At 37.1% G+C, this 18,712-nt stretch overlaps 1 protein-coding gene across 4 annotated transcripts in view; it reads right to left on the reverse strand.

The window, feature by feature from the left end:
* Nucleotides 1–18,712, reverse strand: part of ROBO2 (roundabout guidance receptor 2) — a 950,293-nt gene that overhangs the window by 36,348 nt on the left and 895,233 nt on the right. For 2 of the 4 annotated variants that reach the window (XM_074901788.1, XM_074901770.1), the window contains exons 19-24: nt 17,764–17,806; nt 16,069–16,196; nt 11,498–11,779; nt 10,997–11,122; nt 6,863–7,019; nt 749–1,009 (exon numbers count right to left, since the gene is read on the reverse strand). In XM_074901788.1, coding sequence (XP_074757889.1) covers nt 749–1,009; nt 6,863–7,019; nt 10,997–11,122; nt 11,498–11,779; nt 16,069–16,196; nt 17,764–17,806 — 997 coding nt within the window. The remainder of the gene's footprint in view (nt 1–748; nt 1,010–6,862; nt 7,020–10,996; nt 11,123–11,497; nt 11,780–16,068; nt 16,197–17,763; nt 17,807–18,712) is intronic. The other 2 variants (XM_074901798.1, XM_074901780.1) reach the window with 1 other exon arrangement.

Below are 18,712 nucleotides of genomic sequence, written 5' to 3' on the forward strand. Positions count from 1 at the left end.
TGTAAAAGGACAACTGCCACTTAGGGACCATCCAGAAAGCAACTGACCTTCACTGCTCCCCCAACCTGGTGCAGTTGACAAGTTCTTTTTCAGTCTCTGAAGAGATTGCTTCTGTTTGTTTTGCAGGGGAAATGTTACTGTGGTATTTGCTTGCTCTCCCTTTAAATAGGCATAAAGCACTCTAAAACGCTAGATCCATTTTGTAAATACTAACAACTTCCTTCCTGCCATTTCTGTGTTTTTCCCTATGAATCAGAAATCTTCATGGTATTTCAAACTATGGTCAGAGATGCAAATGCTTCATTCTCATGTGACATAAGGTAAAAGCTGCTATATTCTATTTCAAGTGACTAGCATTATTTTTAATCAGTAATTTAGAACCTCAATACTTTTGAAAATCCTAAAAAATCTTTTGCTAGCCTGAACAGAGAGTACTCTGAGCTGCATAAAAGTTGTCAGTAGGTGGGTGTTAACAATTTAGTTGAATATATGTAAAACTCCAGAAGAATATTTTTACATTTCTTTAGCCAAGATTTCACATAGTACCAAGCATTATGGTTTAAAAAGCAGCTACTAATGTTTAAGACTTTCACACTGTAGATACAGTTTTGCTATTTCTTCTTCTATTTTACTGCTTTGGAAACATTACTGAAATGTTGTTGAACAGAGTTGATATTTATGTCATCAAGGAATAAATTATTATCATGCTTTCATTTCCCAGACCACAGGTGCCCCCTTCAAACATTACCATGTCTGCTTTGCTATATCAAACTGGTAAGCCCTTGTTAATTCATCAAGGTGGGCTTGAAGCATTGGCTGCATCTCCTCTCGTGGAGAAGGCGTGAGGGTTGCAGTTGACTGTTGTCCAAAGGAGATCGCAGGTGATGAAGCTACTCCTCGGACAGGAGGTGTGGGAACACGATCATCGTCTTCTTCAAGCTCATCCTCCATGCCCTGATGTAGGTAGGTCTGAACCGGCAAAGGCGGACACCAACCATCACTGTCATATCTAAAATAAAAAAATTTTTTAAAAGTGTATATTGAATCTCATCTCTGCCATGCAGTAGAGGGTATACAGGATTTCTGCTACAGTCTGAACCCTCAAAAGCAGTGTGAGCTTTAACATTTATTGAAAATAGGGTCATAATTGCTGAAATTCTCCTTACTGAGTCTTTACTTTTTCCCACAACAGCTAAGTAACTTGAACAAGATGTGCAACCAAAAAATTACTGATCCATTATCATATTTGTTAATGGTTTTTAGATAATGTTACACCATAATCAACACCAAAAATGAACTAACTCACTTACTGGATCATTAACCTAGGAGACCGCATGAAGATTGACTCAGAAATGAAAACAGCAACATTCTTAAAAAGGCAGAGTGAGATTAACGTAGTTGCACTTATGTCCTTCCTTACTTCCATTCTCCCCTTTATTTGTCTATAAATTTACTATTTGTTTTTATTTTGTAGCCTAAACAAAAAGCTACACTTTCCACATAAATTCTGGTCTCTTCACACTGCATATAGGTATCTGCTATGATGTGTAATACATTCATGTCACAGCAGCACTGACCCTAAACATATGCTATGTCACAGCACCAGCTGATAAGAGACATTAGCATACATGTTGACAGCTCTGCCAGCACCCCACCTCCTACCCAATTTTTACTGGGGCTTACCTAGACAGTGCTAAATTTCTGAACAGTTTCCATGTACCTCCCCAAAGTAAATTAAAAGATTAATAACTACCAGTATTCTTCAATACCAAATTCCCTCTCTTTACATATAAGAGATGTTCTGATATGTTTCTGTGGTTCAATTTTTAGTCTTATCAAACCAAAGGTGTAAGGGGTGATGCTACATCTGATCAGGACTAAAAGTTTTATATTCTATTACCACTGCTTATGCAAGCTTTGCTAGCAATTCAATCTTTTTCTGTCTCTGTCCTCATCACAGAACCTTTCAATTCAGTGTTGTATTACAGTATCACCCCAGGACACTGTCCCTGAGAGACACCAGCATCACTCAAGACAAATAAGCCCTAGTGACTGTGGTCATTCCCTGTACATGCTTTTCCCCGACTAATTCCCTAATCTGAACACAACTTCAGTTGTGCACAGCTCTGCTGACAATCACACTACTCAAATCTCAACACTGTCTACTCTACCCATCTTCAAAACATCCAGTCAGCCTGCAGTCCCTTGAGCATCTGAACACATTTATTCTTAACTCCCAGTGTATTCTAAAATACCTCAGAATAGACAGCTCTTTTCAAAAGGCAACCAGAAAACCAAAAGCTCTCACAGCTCCTTCACTGTCAAACCATCTCACATTCTAAAGGCCATTCCCCAAGCATCATCTAAGTCACTTTATCTTCTTTCTGCCTTCAGGAACTGCTGACAAGGTACACCTCTCTTTTCTGCAATGCATTGCGTTACACAGTTAATTTCTCAAACCAGTTTAAAAATACTCCTTCAAGGCTTCTGATTTGGAAGGAAGGAATTACCAGTTTCCAAGAGAAAAATGAATCACTGACAATTTTCTCAAGTGTGAAGCTGGGTTACAAAAAGGCTGGAAACACTGAGACAGAGAAGTTTCAAAACCTGTATTATGAACAGAACATTTACTTTAAGCAAAACCCAAAGATTTCTAAAATTAACTAAACTACTTTTTCCTTATTCAAAAGTCTGTAGTCTTTATTTAAAAGATCCAGGATAGCTAAAATAACCTGATTTAATAATCCAAAAGTCTGCAGAAGACCTATCTTGTAATTAAGGCTGGTATCACTTTAAATCTATATCTAGATAAAACCACATATAGATACACAAACATACATACGTGTACAGAGGAACAAGTAAATGCTGCATCTTAACGCTTGGCATTTACGTGCTTTTGAGTGAATTACCATTTTCATAACACAGAGGTTTAAGAAAATGTTATTTGATACATATTCAATTCCTTAGGAGACAAATTAAGCTATGACTAGCTCTATTTGTCTTTCATTGCAATATTCACTCATGACATTGCCACCCAAGATTGAAGGGACCATCCTAACTCATGCTGCTAAAAATGTACAGTGCAGCAGCTCTGCCACTTACTTTTACTCTCTCAACCTCATGCTTTGGTGTAATGGCTTCTTCTTTAAAAGGGACAGGGCAGAAGGATACTCCCTAGTGACTTTTCAGTAATGTATAAATGAGCTTTGGATGTCCTCACCTTTTGACCTTACTTGCTTCAAATCCCAAAATGTTCAGTTTGATAGTAAAAAGATTTCTTAGTAAAAAGATTCTGCACAAGTACTGTATCTTTACCTAGATTTTGTTTGAAATGGAAAGGAGCCTAAGCCTGAAGTTTGGGACATTGAGATTCAAGATTTCAGGTACAAGAACCTTTGTCTTTGTAATGAAAGATGTCTGAAAAAGCCATCAGTTCTAGCCTGCATTTTACCAAAAAAAAATCTGCAAGAAAAAGCTAGCAAACCTAACAGACTGCATAGTAACTACATTGCATACAAATGATACTTATTGAAACTTCTGGAGCCAGCATAGTGAATATTGGTTGCATCCATGTTCTTTTAGGTTTTCTGAGTAAATACAACTTGGTGAAAATGCAACCTTTTTCAAGTACTTCTTAGCACCTTAACTTCATTAGGGACCTCTGATTGTAATTTCCTGATAATTAAGTCCCTAATAAGTTCTGGTTAACAACCATGACTCTCTATTTTTCTAATAATTTTTATCCTATTCTCAGCACTTTTATGCTATAGTAATTTTTTGCTATTAAAAAGTTTGGTTCATTACATTGATAAATTTTTTTCTTCAACATAAAAAATAGAGGTGCTAGATAAGGGCCACATTCTATAACAATTCTCTTTCATTACACACATTATTGCAACAAAGAAAGCTTCCCACTCTAGGCCTTGACAGAAAGGAATTTTTGATGTAAGAGGTATTATCTTCCTTAATTTATCTAGAGACAAAAAATGAATATCAAATATATTGACATCCAGCAGCTAATATTCCAATTTAAGGTGTAATCAATAATAAGAAATAAAAATAAGCAATGATAACAATATGAAGATTGCCTTTGTTGGGGTTGGCTCAAGACAGGGCATATTATTGGTGAAAAATATAAATAGATGATAATAAATAAGTAAAAGGCATATCCTTATTGTCAAGATAATTAGATAAAACCAAGCAAAAGCATGTTCTCTGAAAAGAGAAGGAAAGGGGAACATGCTTGATTGGAAAAGACAGACTTCCAAAACTGCAGTATATACAAAAATTAAGGAATACAACAAGGAACAAACACAGAGCCTGTAGAAGACCACAAAAAATGGGGAAAGTTTCACAGGAGACAGCTTGCTAGGAAAACAACAGTATAAACAGACTTTCTGCAAATGTTAAAAAGGAATTTAAGACATCCCAAAACCTGCTACATTTTATAAAATGGATGCTTGGATTAACATGTTCACCTTTCCTTATGTGTGTTGCAGTTCATGGAAAAATGGAGGTGAATGCAACCTCACTTCTTCTTGGGAGAAGATGGTAGAGAGAACTAATAGTATTTTCTTTTTCTTCCTTACCTATGATTAAGATAGGCGATTTTTTGTTTCATTTGCTGTTATTGTGGATTTTCTTTTAAAATTTATAAGCCAATAGGCCACTAGTGTTAATTTATAGTAAGCAACATAAGGTGTCAAAACTTTTAGTTTATTTGAGATACTCATACCAATGAGTGAATTTAAGAGTTATAGGAAGACATGCACAGAAAATAAGTTTCTGTTGGATGCCAACTTCCTGGTTTTATTGCTCTAAACATTCACCTTTCATATCACGTTGTAAGAACTTTAAAAAAGTCTTCATTTTTTCTGACTGGAAGTTCATTTTTCAGTTGTAATTCACAATATAATTACATCTGCATGTAATTAATTCTAAAATTAAAAAACATTGAACTTGTCATACATTGTATACATCAAAGCAAATCAAGAAAAACAAAACAGTTTAAAAAAATTGCTTGGGATTTTTTTTACTCCATATGTGAATATTAAAGGCAACATAAGGAATATGGTCTATGATTCATTTCATTTTAGCATGTTGAAAACCATGGAAACAAGATCAACTCCTGAATACAGAACAACCATTAGTATTGGATACATACTCAGGAAGTATGGGCACTGCAGATTCATTGGGTTCAGTGAAGTTGATTGCAAATTACTGTAGCTCAAGACTGATCCTGTAAGTCTTCAGATTTTTTTTCCGTTTGGTAAAATGTGCTTAGAAGGTATTGTTACATTGTTAATGAGATATTACAAAAAACAGACAAGAGTCATTCAAAAGACAGAGGAAAAACTAAGTCTGAATTGTTGAGAACCTGGAAAGCTGGTGATTACCTTATCCTTAAATAACCAGTGTTGTGACCAACATCATTCCTTCCAGCTAAATAAGAGATACTTTATGTGACTGAGGAGTCAAGCCCTGTGTCACAATGGGTTTCTCTAGAAGGTATTTCCATTTACCTTTTATGCTATTTCACTGTCCTGAAAGAAAAACCAAGCTCTTTACCTTCTATAGCATAATTATTATAGTGAAATGGCTGCACATGTGTTTTAAGAATATAAACTGATAGACGAAAATTATATGGCAGAATAATCTTAAATTTATTTTAGATTTTTATGACAGAATACAGGACATAATAATTATATGAACTTTTTGCCTTGAGATTTAAACAACACTTATAATCAGTAAGGTTATTCATTTTCCCTTACATTTGCTTTGAAATTCTAACTCTAATACAGCTTGAATGGACCTTCATTTTAAACGGAACTCAACTGACTTACACAACTAATTATTATTAATTTTAAAAGAGAAAGGACTTGGTATAAACTGTAATATTAATATTTAATTCTTCTAATTTTTATTATAAAAGTAATGATGAACATTTCACACTTACAAGATAACATTTTAATTTTTATATTCAGTAAATCTATTACAATGATTTTTAAAACATATGTTTCATCCTTAGGAAATATTGATTAATCCATGTATTTAAACAGGCAGAAGTTCGTCCCTGATGGAGCAATGATTCTCAAAGGCTCCAACAGCTGACCACAGTAAACTATTTTTCTATATACTCGATTTTCCTCCAGAGTTTGATAACCTGGTACTTCATATAACTTCACTTTATAAAAAGTGTTCCATAATTGTTCTCTGTGCAGGAAATGTCACTTTCCTCTCATTTAGTGCTTTTTGTGTGATTCTGTGTCCTTGAGAACAAGTTTAAGCTATCCAAAAATAAGTGTAAGGTTCCAGAAACTCAAGAGTTGTTTAAATAATCAAAAAGAAGTCCTATAAATAGCATGACTTCCTCAACTGTGAAATTTCTTCTAAAAGCCAATAAGAAGATTATTATCCACTGGTTGATCTTCTAAAATTAATCCGATTTAGTGTGGAGTATTTTGTTCTTTTGGCTCTAACATTTTTAAACATCAAAGCAGTGAAAAAATACAAGAAGCCAGATTATGTCATCCTTACTCACTTCACAGTCATCTGCAAGCAGTCCCAAAAGAATTCAATTAAGCTACATGCGAAGCAAGACACTTCCCAGCATGAGTAAGCAGAGAAGCCCTACATGATGACGAAACAAGGTCACTTTTATTTCCATCTTCAGTCACCATCAAGAGAAGCTATTCAAACATTCTTCTTCCACAGCCCTGAATATGTCTATAGGATAAGTTGTACTCTTTTTTTTTTTTTTTTTTTTAAATAAAGGAATAATATTGCCACAGTAAATTTTTTTTAAAATGCCTCATATCTATAAACTACAGATTTTTCTTCAAAAGAAAAAATAAAAATTTACCCTGCTTCTTGCTGATCCACCCCATAGTGTTCCAGCTCTGTTCCTGGAAGAGGTTGCACAGGAGGGGGTGGGAGGGGAACACTAGCCCAGTTTGACCCATTATTTTTCTGGGGCTTGGCAGTATTTTTGTTTTTCTTCTTTTTCCCTCCTTTGCCACCTGGAAATCCAAAAAGAAAAATGAAATGTTAGAGATATAATGTGGGGAAAAAAAGCTAGCTATTTATGTTTCTTTGAAAGAATTCTGATTCCAGATGGCATGTCCCAAAAAAGAAGATGTATTTATGTCCCTGCAGAATCAGCATCAATGTGGTAATGCTGTTACAAGGTTATAAATAATAATATAGTGGAACAGAAAAATATTTTGAATAATTGTTGAAAATAAGTTCTTTTTAAAACTCCATACATTTGCACCACAGTAGTAGACAACCAAGGAAAGACACGTTTTGCCGTATCAGAAATACATATACTGATTTATTCGTGTCTGCTTTATGACATCTTGAATTCACTGTTAGATAAATATAATAGACTATAGCAAATGTTAGAATCCAATGTGCTTATAACACTGCTTTGCATAATCTTTTTCTGTGGAAAACACAGAGGTTAAGGACAGAATCTAAAAAAATTGTCATTAGACTCAATATCTTTCAGACAGAATGACAACTGTAAGTTGTCGAAACAAAAAGAAACAGGGTTTTGCTCATAGGAATTTACTAAGTTTCATTTTTTAAAACATCAGGAAGTCACCTGCAATGCTTTAGGACTGTGTTTCACAGGATTGAAATATCTTGTGCCCCTATGGAGAAGAGGTTCTATTTCTGATGTACAACTCTAATGGAGGAGGCTGGTAGAAACGAAGGGAGACATACATTTTGCTTAAGCCCTCTTCTCCTCTGTTATTGTCTTTGCACCCGCTTCTCCAGTTGAGACACTTCCACTTGTGGGAAAGCAGTCTTACAGAGAAAGTTCTCATCCCACTTGTTTAATTCCTTTTATTTTTGTCCTGACTCCTTTTTTTTTTTTTTTTTTGTCAGGAATTCATCAAGAGAAATAATGGCACAAGAATTTGAATCCTTTGTCTTCTTGGACACCCATCTATTTATTACATTTTGTTGTGGATTTCAAAGTCTCTGGATTTTTGGGTGGAAGAATAGTTTGTCATGTTTTTTTCGGTAGGGTACCCTGCTGGCAGTCACTCATCCCTTGCCTGTTGCAGAAAACACAGTCTAATTCATCTTTTCCACTGACATCTCTTGCTGATTTATAAGAATCAGCCAAAAAAACCCCATGTAAAAAGTTCTCAACAGCAATGAATCAAAAAAGCCACAACTGACTTTTCAGGCAGGGTGGCACAGTGTGCACTGGCAGGCACCACCCTCTTTGCCCTGGCTCTAGCTTTAGGCATCGAGACATCAAGAAGGAGGTGCAATTCTAGCAATAGAGACAAGTACGTGTCACGGGACTTTTCATCTGAGAGACAGTGGCTTTGTTCTGTTAGCTCTGAACATCAGCTAGACAAAAACAGGAACGAATAGAGAAGGAATAAAAAGGTGAAGAGAAGGAATAAAAAGGTGATTCTGTGATTCTCTTTTCATCTCCTGTTGCAGTGGCTAGAGACAGGCAACAGGTCCAGCAAGGTTTTTAATCAGCCTGGCCGGCAACACATTGCAAACAAGACTTTGCTTTCCACTACTCAATTCCAGACCAGAGCCCTTCCTTCCATGTCTTGGAGTATTTATAGTAAGTCCAGGCAAGATCCTGTCATTCACTCTGTTCAAACTGAACTGATATCCCATCTAATAGTATGCAAGACAGGCTTTTCCCCCATTTTGTAGCCTGGCAGAGAGGGAAGTTTTCTTGAAAAGGGAAAGAACATTTTGATCAACAGAAAAGAAACCCCAGTGATGGTGGCAATAGAAGAACAAATACATGAACCTTCTGGAGGGAAAATTAATCTTTCAAAGCACAGGTATGGAAGAAAGAGGAGTTAGAAATAGGGTCACAGAACAGTGCAAAGAAGTACATTAATTGTAATTTGTAGACATGAAGGAATTTTTGAAAAGTCAATAGGAGCCAAAAAAAGCTAAGGAAGGGCAGGCTGCTTTGGGAGGAAAGCACATGCATGAGAGACTGCGTGTGTGTGTGTGTGTGTGTGTAAAGGAAGATTTTGACATTGTAGCATCTTGGTAACCTTAGGAGACGTAAAAAGAGGTTGGATGTGTGGGGTGCTATTATGGAGTCACTTTGATTTGGAGGGGTTTGGAGAGAAAGGTCAAGGACAACAGAACTATTAGAAAGAGTGAAGCAGAGAGCTGAGGAACTGTTCAGATGAAGAAATAAAAGAAAGGAATTCCAAGGTCATTACTGGTAAGGAAAGCAGCCTACATCATACAGTTGGGCAGGAGATTTCTCTGTCCCCATGGGCAGAATTACTCCCCTGTCTGACTAGTAGACAGACACCTAATACATAATGCGGGATGTGTGTTTGAAAACTGTTGCACCGAAGCCTTGTTTCCCCATAGCAATGTTGCTTGATGTTTCAATGTCTCCTCACACTGAAATTCAATTATATTGTTTAAATCTCTAGTTGAATCAAGTCCTGGAAAAAGAATTTGCCAGTCAGGCTGATGAAGATCATAGCACTGACATAGGCCGGGAGCTGTGCAAAGTACAGTCACAAAATTTCCCTGCCTCACAAAGCAGTTGAGTTTTTAACTGTTTTCCATTCCACAGTGAGATAGGATTTCTTACAATATTCATTTTAGAGAGACAGAAACTTTGTCAGAATAATAAGTAGTACTTAAAGTACTAACCAAGAAAGGGAGAGAACAAGTCCCTGCTCACCCTTATGGGGATTATGCAATCAAAGCTGGTCTCTGACTCCAGTGATGCTCTAATTATTGGACTACTTGAAGGTCTCCCCCAGTTTCTCATTTATTATAGATATAATTAGCCTGTATTAAAGACACAATTAGTGGGCAAGGGAGAGCAAAACACTGACTATGCAGTCCAATAGTCTGACACTCATCTGAGAACTGGGGCATCCAGGTGTGAGCTGCTTTGATCACAACAGGAGTGCCCTGGCCATAGAAGACTGGCTAACCTGAAGTTTCCATGTGCTGTCAGAAAATTTACTTCAAACTGAGAAACACTACACAAAATACGTTTCACTTGAAATATTTGTTCAAAGTCCAGCTTTTGATCAACTGGCATTTTCCAGTGAAACTTTGCATTTTCTGAGAAAATTTTCAGGCAACTGTAGCTGTCAACACGTCTAAAGTGTAATACTGCCCTCTGATAACCAGCACATATGTATCACAGCATATAAATTTCTGCATTTTCATTCAGCCAGAGGAGCAAGCCAATTTCCTAAACTATTTGCCAATACATCTCACATACAGGGAACAAGAACTTTTCTTGAAGCACTGTATGAACTTAGTTCCCAGATACCTCTCTGTCAATGCCATAAGCCTGTTTTTCGATCTCACTCAAATCAGCTAATACTTCCCATGAGAACACAAGACTTTCAAACACATTTGTTTCAGTTATGGGCCAATGATTATAGGTTTCTAATCTCAATAATCAATTTGAATAGTCATTTAAATAGACATAAAGAAGCCTTTTCTAGGCCTAATCTGTTACTGTTACTATCCAACTTACTGTGTAAATTCAAAAGACTTTGGATATAGTACGAATTTGAAATACAAGTGAGCTGCTTCACTGAAAAGCAGCGTTTAGAACCAGCTTGTGGGAGTGGGGAATCTGTTAACAACTCAACAAAAATAATAATCTCATGAATTTCAGTGTGGGGAGACCTATAAACTGAGGATTGATGCAGAGATACATTAGTTCCATGAACTGTGCTGTCAGAGAAAGGATGTGACAAGGTAAGGTTTGCAATTGTGCCAACAAGCACTGGTTGGGAGGATTCTCTAATTATCTCTAAATAGGTTTTGCAAAAGGCTTTTTTTTTTTTTTTTTTTTAGTACAGGCCAATGTGATGCTGTTTGCTGACATTCCAGTGGGCAGGCACCCTCATACCTATCTGCAAAGTGCACCTAGAGGTTTTCCGCCTCCCTGGTGAGCTGCTCACCATCACCCCTCCGTCCCTCGCCCACCCACGGCGGTGGAACCAACCTGAGAGGCTGCCACTCCTTTCGGAGCTGTTGTGGGAGCTGGTGGTGCTGAAATCCTGTGACTGGTTGTGTGGCAATCTATTAGCCAATCCCTCAGCCACGCGGTAGTCAGGGATGTAAAGCAAGGCTAAGGGTTAAAGGGCAAAGGTCACAGTGGCATCGTGTGATTAGTTAACAGCACAAGCACATGCAACACATGCAATTAGCAAGTCAACGGCAGATGTGGTGGGGCAGCAAGTTTTCATTTATTTTATTTTTAATGTATACCTATCCTAGCCTAATGGAAGGCAGATGGATTGGTGATTAGCACAGGACAAAGAGGATTAAAAGAACAGAACAATATATTTTATGATTGTCTGAGGTTCAGCACTCATGCAAGGTATGCAAGCATTAGTTATGGTAAATATAAACAGTGTCTCACATACTAAAAAGATTTTTCTAATTCATGCATAGATGATACAGTATAAAGTCAAGGTCTCTGGAAAATAAGAGCTGTAATTACCATTGTTGCCTTTGCCTTGGTCTGGGAGAGAGTAACCGAATCCCATCAGGTCATTTTTTTGCTGAATTGAGCTTTTCCACTGAGGATCAGGTAAGTCGACAGCCAGCTCATGGATGCTGTTGGAATGCAGTATCTGGGTGGTGGCATATGGCGTAGCTTGTGTTATTTGGCTGGAACTGTTGTAACTAGTTTTCGTGGTGAAGTCAATGCTGCTGTAAATGGCTCCATCAGAAAGCATAGTAGCAGTTTTATCCCCCTGCCCTGGCACTGGTGGCAGCACATCTGTGGTGAACATAGGGGAATGAAACAAATCATTGATGCACAGGAAGCCTGAAAGTATCAAGGTTTAAGATGAAAAATAAATGTGTCATTTTGCACGTTTGCATTTCAGCTGAGACAGGTCCATGAGCCAATGAAGGGAAGATGATGTACAACCATCGCCAAGCTATCAGCATCTGTGACAGGCCTACCACTTGTCCTTCACGTCTCACTGCCTAAAACCATCTCTTTTTTTTCTTTTTTTTCCATACCTTCAACTGTGAAAGTGAAGTTTGGAATATTTCTCTACTGAAGAATGTTTTCAATTGTTCACTCTATGTCAGAACCGATGAAACTGTCTGGGCTTCAGGGAAATGATGAAAGGAGTGAATGTACAAATCACAGAGGAAACTTTCCCAGCAAATATGTAGCAAAACTCTTAAATGGATGCCAAAGCTCTCAAAGTAGTTTTTTAAGGGCATCACCTTGAGTTCCCTGAAGTTTTATGCATCAGCTTATCTAATTTTCTTTTTGACATTAGCTAGTACATTTCTCCTTTTCAACAAAAGAAAAACCTGACAAAAACAAGTTGTTCCAGATATGTGAAAGAAAATTTGTTATTCTGAAGGGATGTATGTGATCAGTCTCTTAAAACGGCAAAGCAGTGTTGATAATGGAGAACAGCTTGTTCAAATACTCCAGTATGTTACCTGAAAAACAGTACAGCATATTTAACTAAATATCTGTTGACTTTTCTACATCTTTTGAATTCTATCACACTGCAATTTGTAGCTTTAATCGGTTAGATTGGCAATCTCTCTCCTTACTAAACATTCTAGTGACCTTTGCTGGTGGAATACTAGATTTAGAAGCTGAGACTACTGAAGTGTGAAGAATCTAATGATGACTGGCATGTTGTCCCGAGGAGAACCACAGCTCCGTAGATAACCCTCTTCCTGCTCTTTCAGAGGTCAATATATCAAATGGTACTATTTTTACCATTTATTCAGTTTTAATAAAGTTGAACAGTTGAATAAAATTGAAAAGTTAAATCCATCCTGGAATTTATTTGTTATTAAAATGCATCATTTATATGACATTTGCTTTACATAGCCGGAGAGCAGATATGGATTTCAACTGTTAGATTGTATTTGAGACAATGCATACTCCTATAGTGAGGATGTTTGGATCCCATCCTCAATATCACAGACATTTTAATATACCTTAAGTCCCAGAGAGAAAAGATTATTTTTGCACCTAGACAAGGGTTTAGGCACAGTTCCAGACTCAGACATAGGTTTTGTGCGACCTCAGGGAATACGGTTGTTCTCTCACTGTCTCAAGACTTTTTCAGCAATATGATACCATGGCCTCCTCCCACTGTTCTGGTTTTTGTTTGTATTTTTTTTTTCCCTGGGATGAACATTTAGACCACAGAACTATTTTCTACTGCATTCATGTGTGCACCAGTGAACATTTTAATATGGACCCTGATAACATCTGCAGTCTCAGGGCAACAATGTCATATTAAAAATAAATACATAATAACAAGTGCTCAGTAGAAAGACTGCAGAAACAGGTTAAATTTGGGTCTATCACTATGGTCTGTTTTTGCAGACAACAATAACAGGGAAATGGGTGCAATTAAGTATTTAAAATGCCTTAATTGTATTAACTTATATCTGCAGATAAATTGTAAGTGAAAAAAAAGATTACAATTAATGCAAACTACAGGTCATGTTTCAAAATCAGGTTATTTCTATCTATCTGCATATATCCAATGTGCTTTCTAGAGGCAGTACACAATCATAAAAGCATCTATGTACACATACAGCACGAGATGTTAGAGACAAACGCAGTCCTATCTTTCTTGCATTTCATCCACTATATGAAGATTTTTCCTTTCCACAGCTGGTTGCATCAAAGTATAATGGACTGAAGTTTAGTAAATAAATTCTGTTGATGATGTATAAAATCAAGTAAGTCCATCTCAACCTGTCTGTGTTGGATTTGCAGACTCACAGAAGTAAAAACTAGCAAAATGCTCATCTCTCAAGTACTCAGACATACATCTGTCTTTCAGAGCACATTTCTGGCAACTGAAGAGGTATCATCTCTACACAGTCATTTTAGAATGGAGAACTAAACACTCAAAATGAAAGCTACATAGCTTCCTAGCAGCTAAGAATTTTTGGTCATTCTTACTAATAAGCTGAGTTTCTCCAGACATTCTGGGAATCTTGAGTACAGCTACAGATTACTTTTTTGACCTCCGTGAGATGTATACACTAAACACTCAAAGAGCTATTAAAGTGCGATTTTACAAAGTAACATAATCACCTAGTAAAAATCGAATGTGACTTTCCCACAAACTTGCCATAGTGAAAAACGCACACTGTACATTTCAGACCAAAGATGAACATACATTTTCCACTGGACACTTTCCCCAAAACTCCAAAATCCAACTTGTTTTCCAAAACAGTGCTGCAATACTTCCTGGGGGAAGCTCTTTTTTGCTGCCTGAGGAGATGCAGTACCATTTTCTAGCCTTACGTGACTCCAAACCTAACCTGTGCTTCCCACGCACAGCCTTGCTCCCAAATGTCTATCTAGGACATAATTTGGATATCACTCTTAAAGGCAATGTTAGAACTGCCTGCCTCAGTTTCTGAATTTCCAAAGTGGTTGTTTGCCACCTTACTGTTTTCAAAATTCTTACAGACCTTTTATATTACCACAGACCTTTTAACCAGTAAAAGAGGCCCAAGTTCCATCTATACAGTTAATTAATGGTGAAAGACATCTGACTTCTAACCCATCTTTAGTGCAGAAGCACACAAACTCAACTGCTGAAACAGACAGGGTTAAGTGGTCCCAAACCAGCCAGAAGAAAATTGTGAGCTCAACTGTAAAGATCACGGGTGGAATTAAGTTGCTGAATCTCAAAATATAACTGTTGCATTTCTTGGACAAATTTGGACCTATGCCTCATACACATTGAAGCCAAAAGCTTTAAAACATGCTTCCAATTTCAGTCGTATAGAGCCAAATGCTAAAACAAAATGGTAATTTTTCTGCATTATCTGAGCTTATGAAAAGATGGAAAAGCACTGAAGGATTTTATTTTCAAGATATTCACAACAAAGAAGCTGGCAGATGTTCAGTTGCCTTCTAAATATTATAAAAAGCTTTGCTTACTTTATAATATTTTTGTAAGACAAGATCTTTGCAACATTTTTATATGGAAAATAAATCTAGAATGTTTTGTTCTAATTTGAAATCACAGTAGTTAAACCACAGGCAAGAAGTTTTGCACAGGAACATATAACCGATGTGGGGGATGGTTTTCAGAATCAAATTCTGGTACAGTTCAAAACTAAATTATTTTCACATTTATCAGTTTGATGGTTTTATAGATTTTTTTTTGCATTTTAATGTATTTTTGATATATATAAAGTTGTCTTAATTGTTTTTTATGTATTTATGTCTTAAAACTATTTATATACTCATTTATGTTAGAAGTCCTATTCTGAACACCACTATGCAGAACTAGCTGCGTTATAATATCAAAGAAACCAAGGAAGTAACAGATGGATGTGAATAGTACTATGACTTTTAAAAATCCCAATCATACATCTTGAAATTCTCATTTGACTAAAATGTTTGGAAGAAAATAACCCCTCTAAAGCTTCATCACCATAATTATAAATCATTACCTCACCTCCCCAAAGGGCCTCCCTCAATTCAAAATGGAAATAAACCCCTAAAAAATCTAAATGGTTCCCTTTTATGTATTCTTTCTTTCAATAAGAAGTAAAATTTCTGAAGACTTTTGAGTCCTTCTTCACGGATTATGGTTGAGACTGAGAGCAGTCCCTCAGCAGGGAGGGGATGAGTAAGACGACAGCAACAATGTTCTTTAGTCCTCCTTCTGCTGAATGAACATCCCTCCTGCATCCCTGAAGTTCTTCTCTGCTCTTATGGACATCCTCCATCTCTGGCTACATTGCCCTGCACAGCAGATTGCTCATCTCCACACAAAAGAGAATGAGTTTGAGCAACAAATACCTTTCTCTTGAGATGATAAGCAGACCCTGTCTCATGACTGTGGGGTAAATTACAAACTAGACCTACATTTTAAAGAAGAGAAAAACCAAAATGAACATATTAAAGTAAATTTAAAATCAAATCTTGAGTCAAACGTAGGAAGAACTATAATAATAAAAATATTACACAATGTTTATCATAGATGAATGTGATAACAACAGAAGCCTATTGTATACTGTAATGTGACTTAATCAAATAAAACCTACCTGCACGACCGAAATTTCCAAGATCATTTGGTCCACTAGTGCTGTTGTTTACTGGCAGACTTGTGGCAGGCCAAGAGTCTGCAAGCCAAGGATAACTGGGGTCACTTGCATTCAACAGACCTGGTCGACTGAAGCAGAATAAGAAAAAAAGATATACATACATATATATATATATATATGTATTTACAAAATTAAAATATCTGTGAGACAACTGGTGGCTGAAGAGACCACATCACTGTTCTAACACCATAGGTAACAAACAGTTTGGAGGACTTTAATTTATTTCAAATTAAAATTGTGTAGCCTTTGATGATTTAAAGACCTTGAGCAGTTAATTAAGGTTATATACAAATCAACTCTGTCAGTAGAAGTGGGACTAGGCATCCGTCGTTATTCTGCCAGAATCTAAATGAACTCCGTTGTCTGTGTGAAACAGGGGTTAGGCAGCACCATCATGGGATCCTACACCAGGGCTGCATGATAAATTACCACCTCAAGGGAGCCATCACTCAAACTGATTGCTCCATATCAGCCATTTCCAGGACTTTGGGCTACTATTTCTTCCTTCCCTTGAATCTCAAATACACGCCTGTCATCTACAGGCTGGTAACTCTTTCTTTGAGCACTCTTGGATGGTTTAGAGGCAAACAGGTTTGAGTAGGATTAATGAAAAGTCCACAGCTATCTTTATGTGTCACTACCGCATGGCTTTTATATCCCTGTAATTCCCAGCTTTGAGAGCAGTATTAAATGATGGGTATGTTGAAAGAGAAGGTACACTCAGGCCATGAGGCACAGTGTCTCTCATCCCAGAGAAAATAGCCAGAAGTTTAGCAAGGCAGTCGGACTGTTTGTACTTGTATTTAACAGGGAAAACAAAACATTTCCTGCAGACACTTCCCTTCCCTCAAATGAAAACAAAAAACCATCCATGGTTCTATAGCTTTTCTTGGTTATTAATGTAGTCATGAAGTTGAAGCAACATCTCCAATCATTGTATGTTATAGACCCCCGCCTGGTACAATCCCTAAGAGAAACATCGGTTTCTATGGAAACGGCAATAAGAAGACCCTGCCGCTTTCTTGCCACATCTACTCACTCTCATTAGGCCTAATCTCTTTTTGCTAAAATATTGATTAAACGGGAGATTGGAAGTTATTACCAGGGCCTAATTACAATCTCCATATTGGCAAAGGGAAAATAGATGAGGATATATGGGCCCGTTATCAGCTTTTATCAATTTCAATTGAGTAGCCAAAGTTGTGGAATCTAGTCCTATCAATCTACAGCCTATTCATCATCTATGAATCATTTATTTCGTGATCGATTAAGTGTAATTGTTCACTCACAGCAATTTAGGGGGAGCCAATAAGGAGTCTTAAACAAGAGCAACTTCATTTGCTAATGTCTAATTAATGCAATAAACATCCCGGTAACAAATGAACACATTCCTTGTGATATTTACTACTCATTTCTTTCAGGGCATCTGGGAGATATGAAACATCTGGGCTTGATTCCTCCAAAGTGCACAACAGATAGGTCATTAAACCTTGTGGCAAGCCACTTAACTCCTCCTAGCGCTGCCAGTCTTCCCAATGATTGGCTATTACCCAAGTGTATTACCTGCAGCATTTTTCAGATCACTAATTTTAAAAATACATATGGATGGAAAGACCTTTATGCAAGGAAACATACCTTCCATTGCTCATTAGTCCTCCATCTCCTCTTTGGAAAGTGACTGTGTTTTGGTTGGAAAAACAAAACAAACAAACGTACACACACACACGCACACACATATAAGACAGGGAAAAATCAATTAGTAATAATTAAAAGTAACAATTCAAACTGTTCAGTGTCCAAGACTGGAGGCCTCTTGGCATCACCACATAACAAAGTACAGAAATGATAAGAAAAGGATCAAACACATTAGGCTTACAATTTGTTTAGAATTTCACTGCATATTATTGATTAACATCAGTTTGCTCTGTAGCTTGTAAGGCAAACCAGCCGCCTGGGCAAAACAGGCCCCTTCATATGACTTTGCATTGCAAGACTGAGCCATGTGATGAAATTGTTTTCTTGGCATGCTTTTGCTTCAGTACATAATGACATTGCACCAGTGAGTTAATAACATCATGTCGTAATGCAGCAATATAATGTCACCACACAAATATGCCATTTCCCAGGACAAATACAAAGAGGTGGCAGCTCTGTTAGAGCTGAGGGGGTGAAAAAAAGCATACAGCTGCACTGTTTCCATTAGAAGTACAAGAACTAGCACCCACACATAAATGCATACATGCCAGTATCACTGGGGAGAAAAAGGGCTTCCAGTGTTTCCATAGAGGATGCCAAGGACATATTCAGAAGGAGGCAATTGTTTTTATGGTTCCATTCATGGGTGTTTGACAAAAACCAGCCTATCCCTTATCTATCTTATTAACAGGATTACATGTCAGGGCAATATAGGTAAACCCACATTACTGGGGAGATGCTAACTGACAACATTTGATGTTCCTTTTTGAAGCACTGGCAAATATTTTGAATCAAGGCCAACAGACTACTCTGATTCTCAGTGGCAATACCCCATTATTTATTGTCAGGCATAGATAAGGCAGACTATTAAATTATATCCATGTCCTGG

Source organism: Athene noctua, chromosome 1, assembly GCF_965140245.1.
Source record: "Athene noctua chromosome 1, bAthNoc1.hap1.1, whole genome shotgun sequence".
In the NCBI taxonomy this organism is placed as follows: Eukaryota; Metazoa; Chordata; class Aves; order Strigiformes; family Strigidae; genus Athene; species Athene noctua.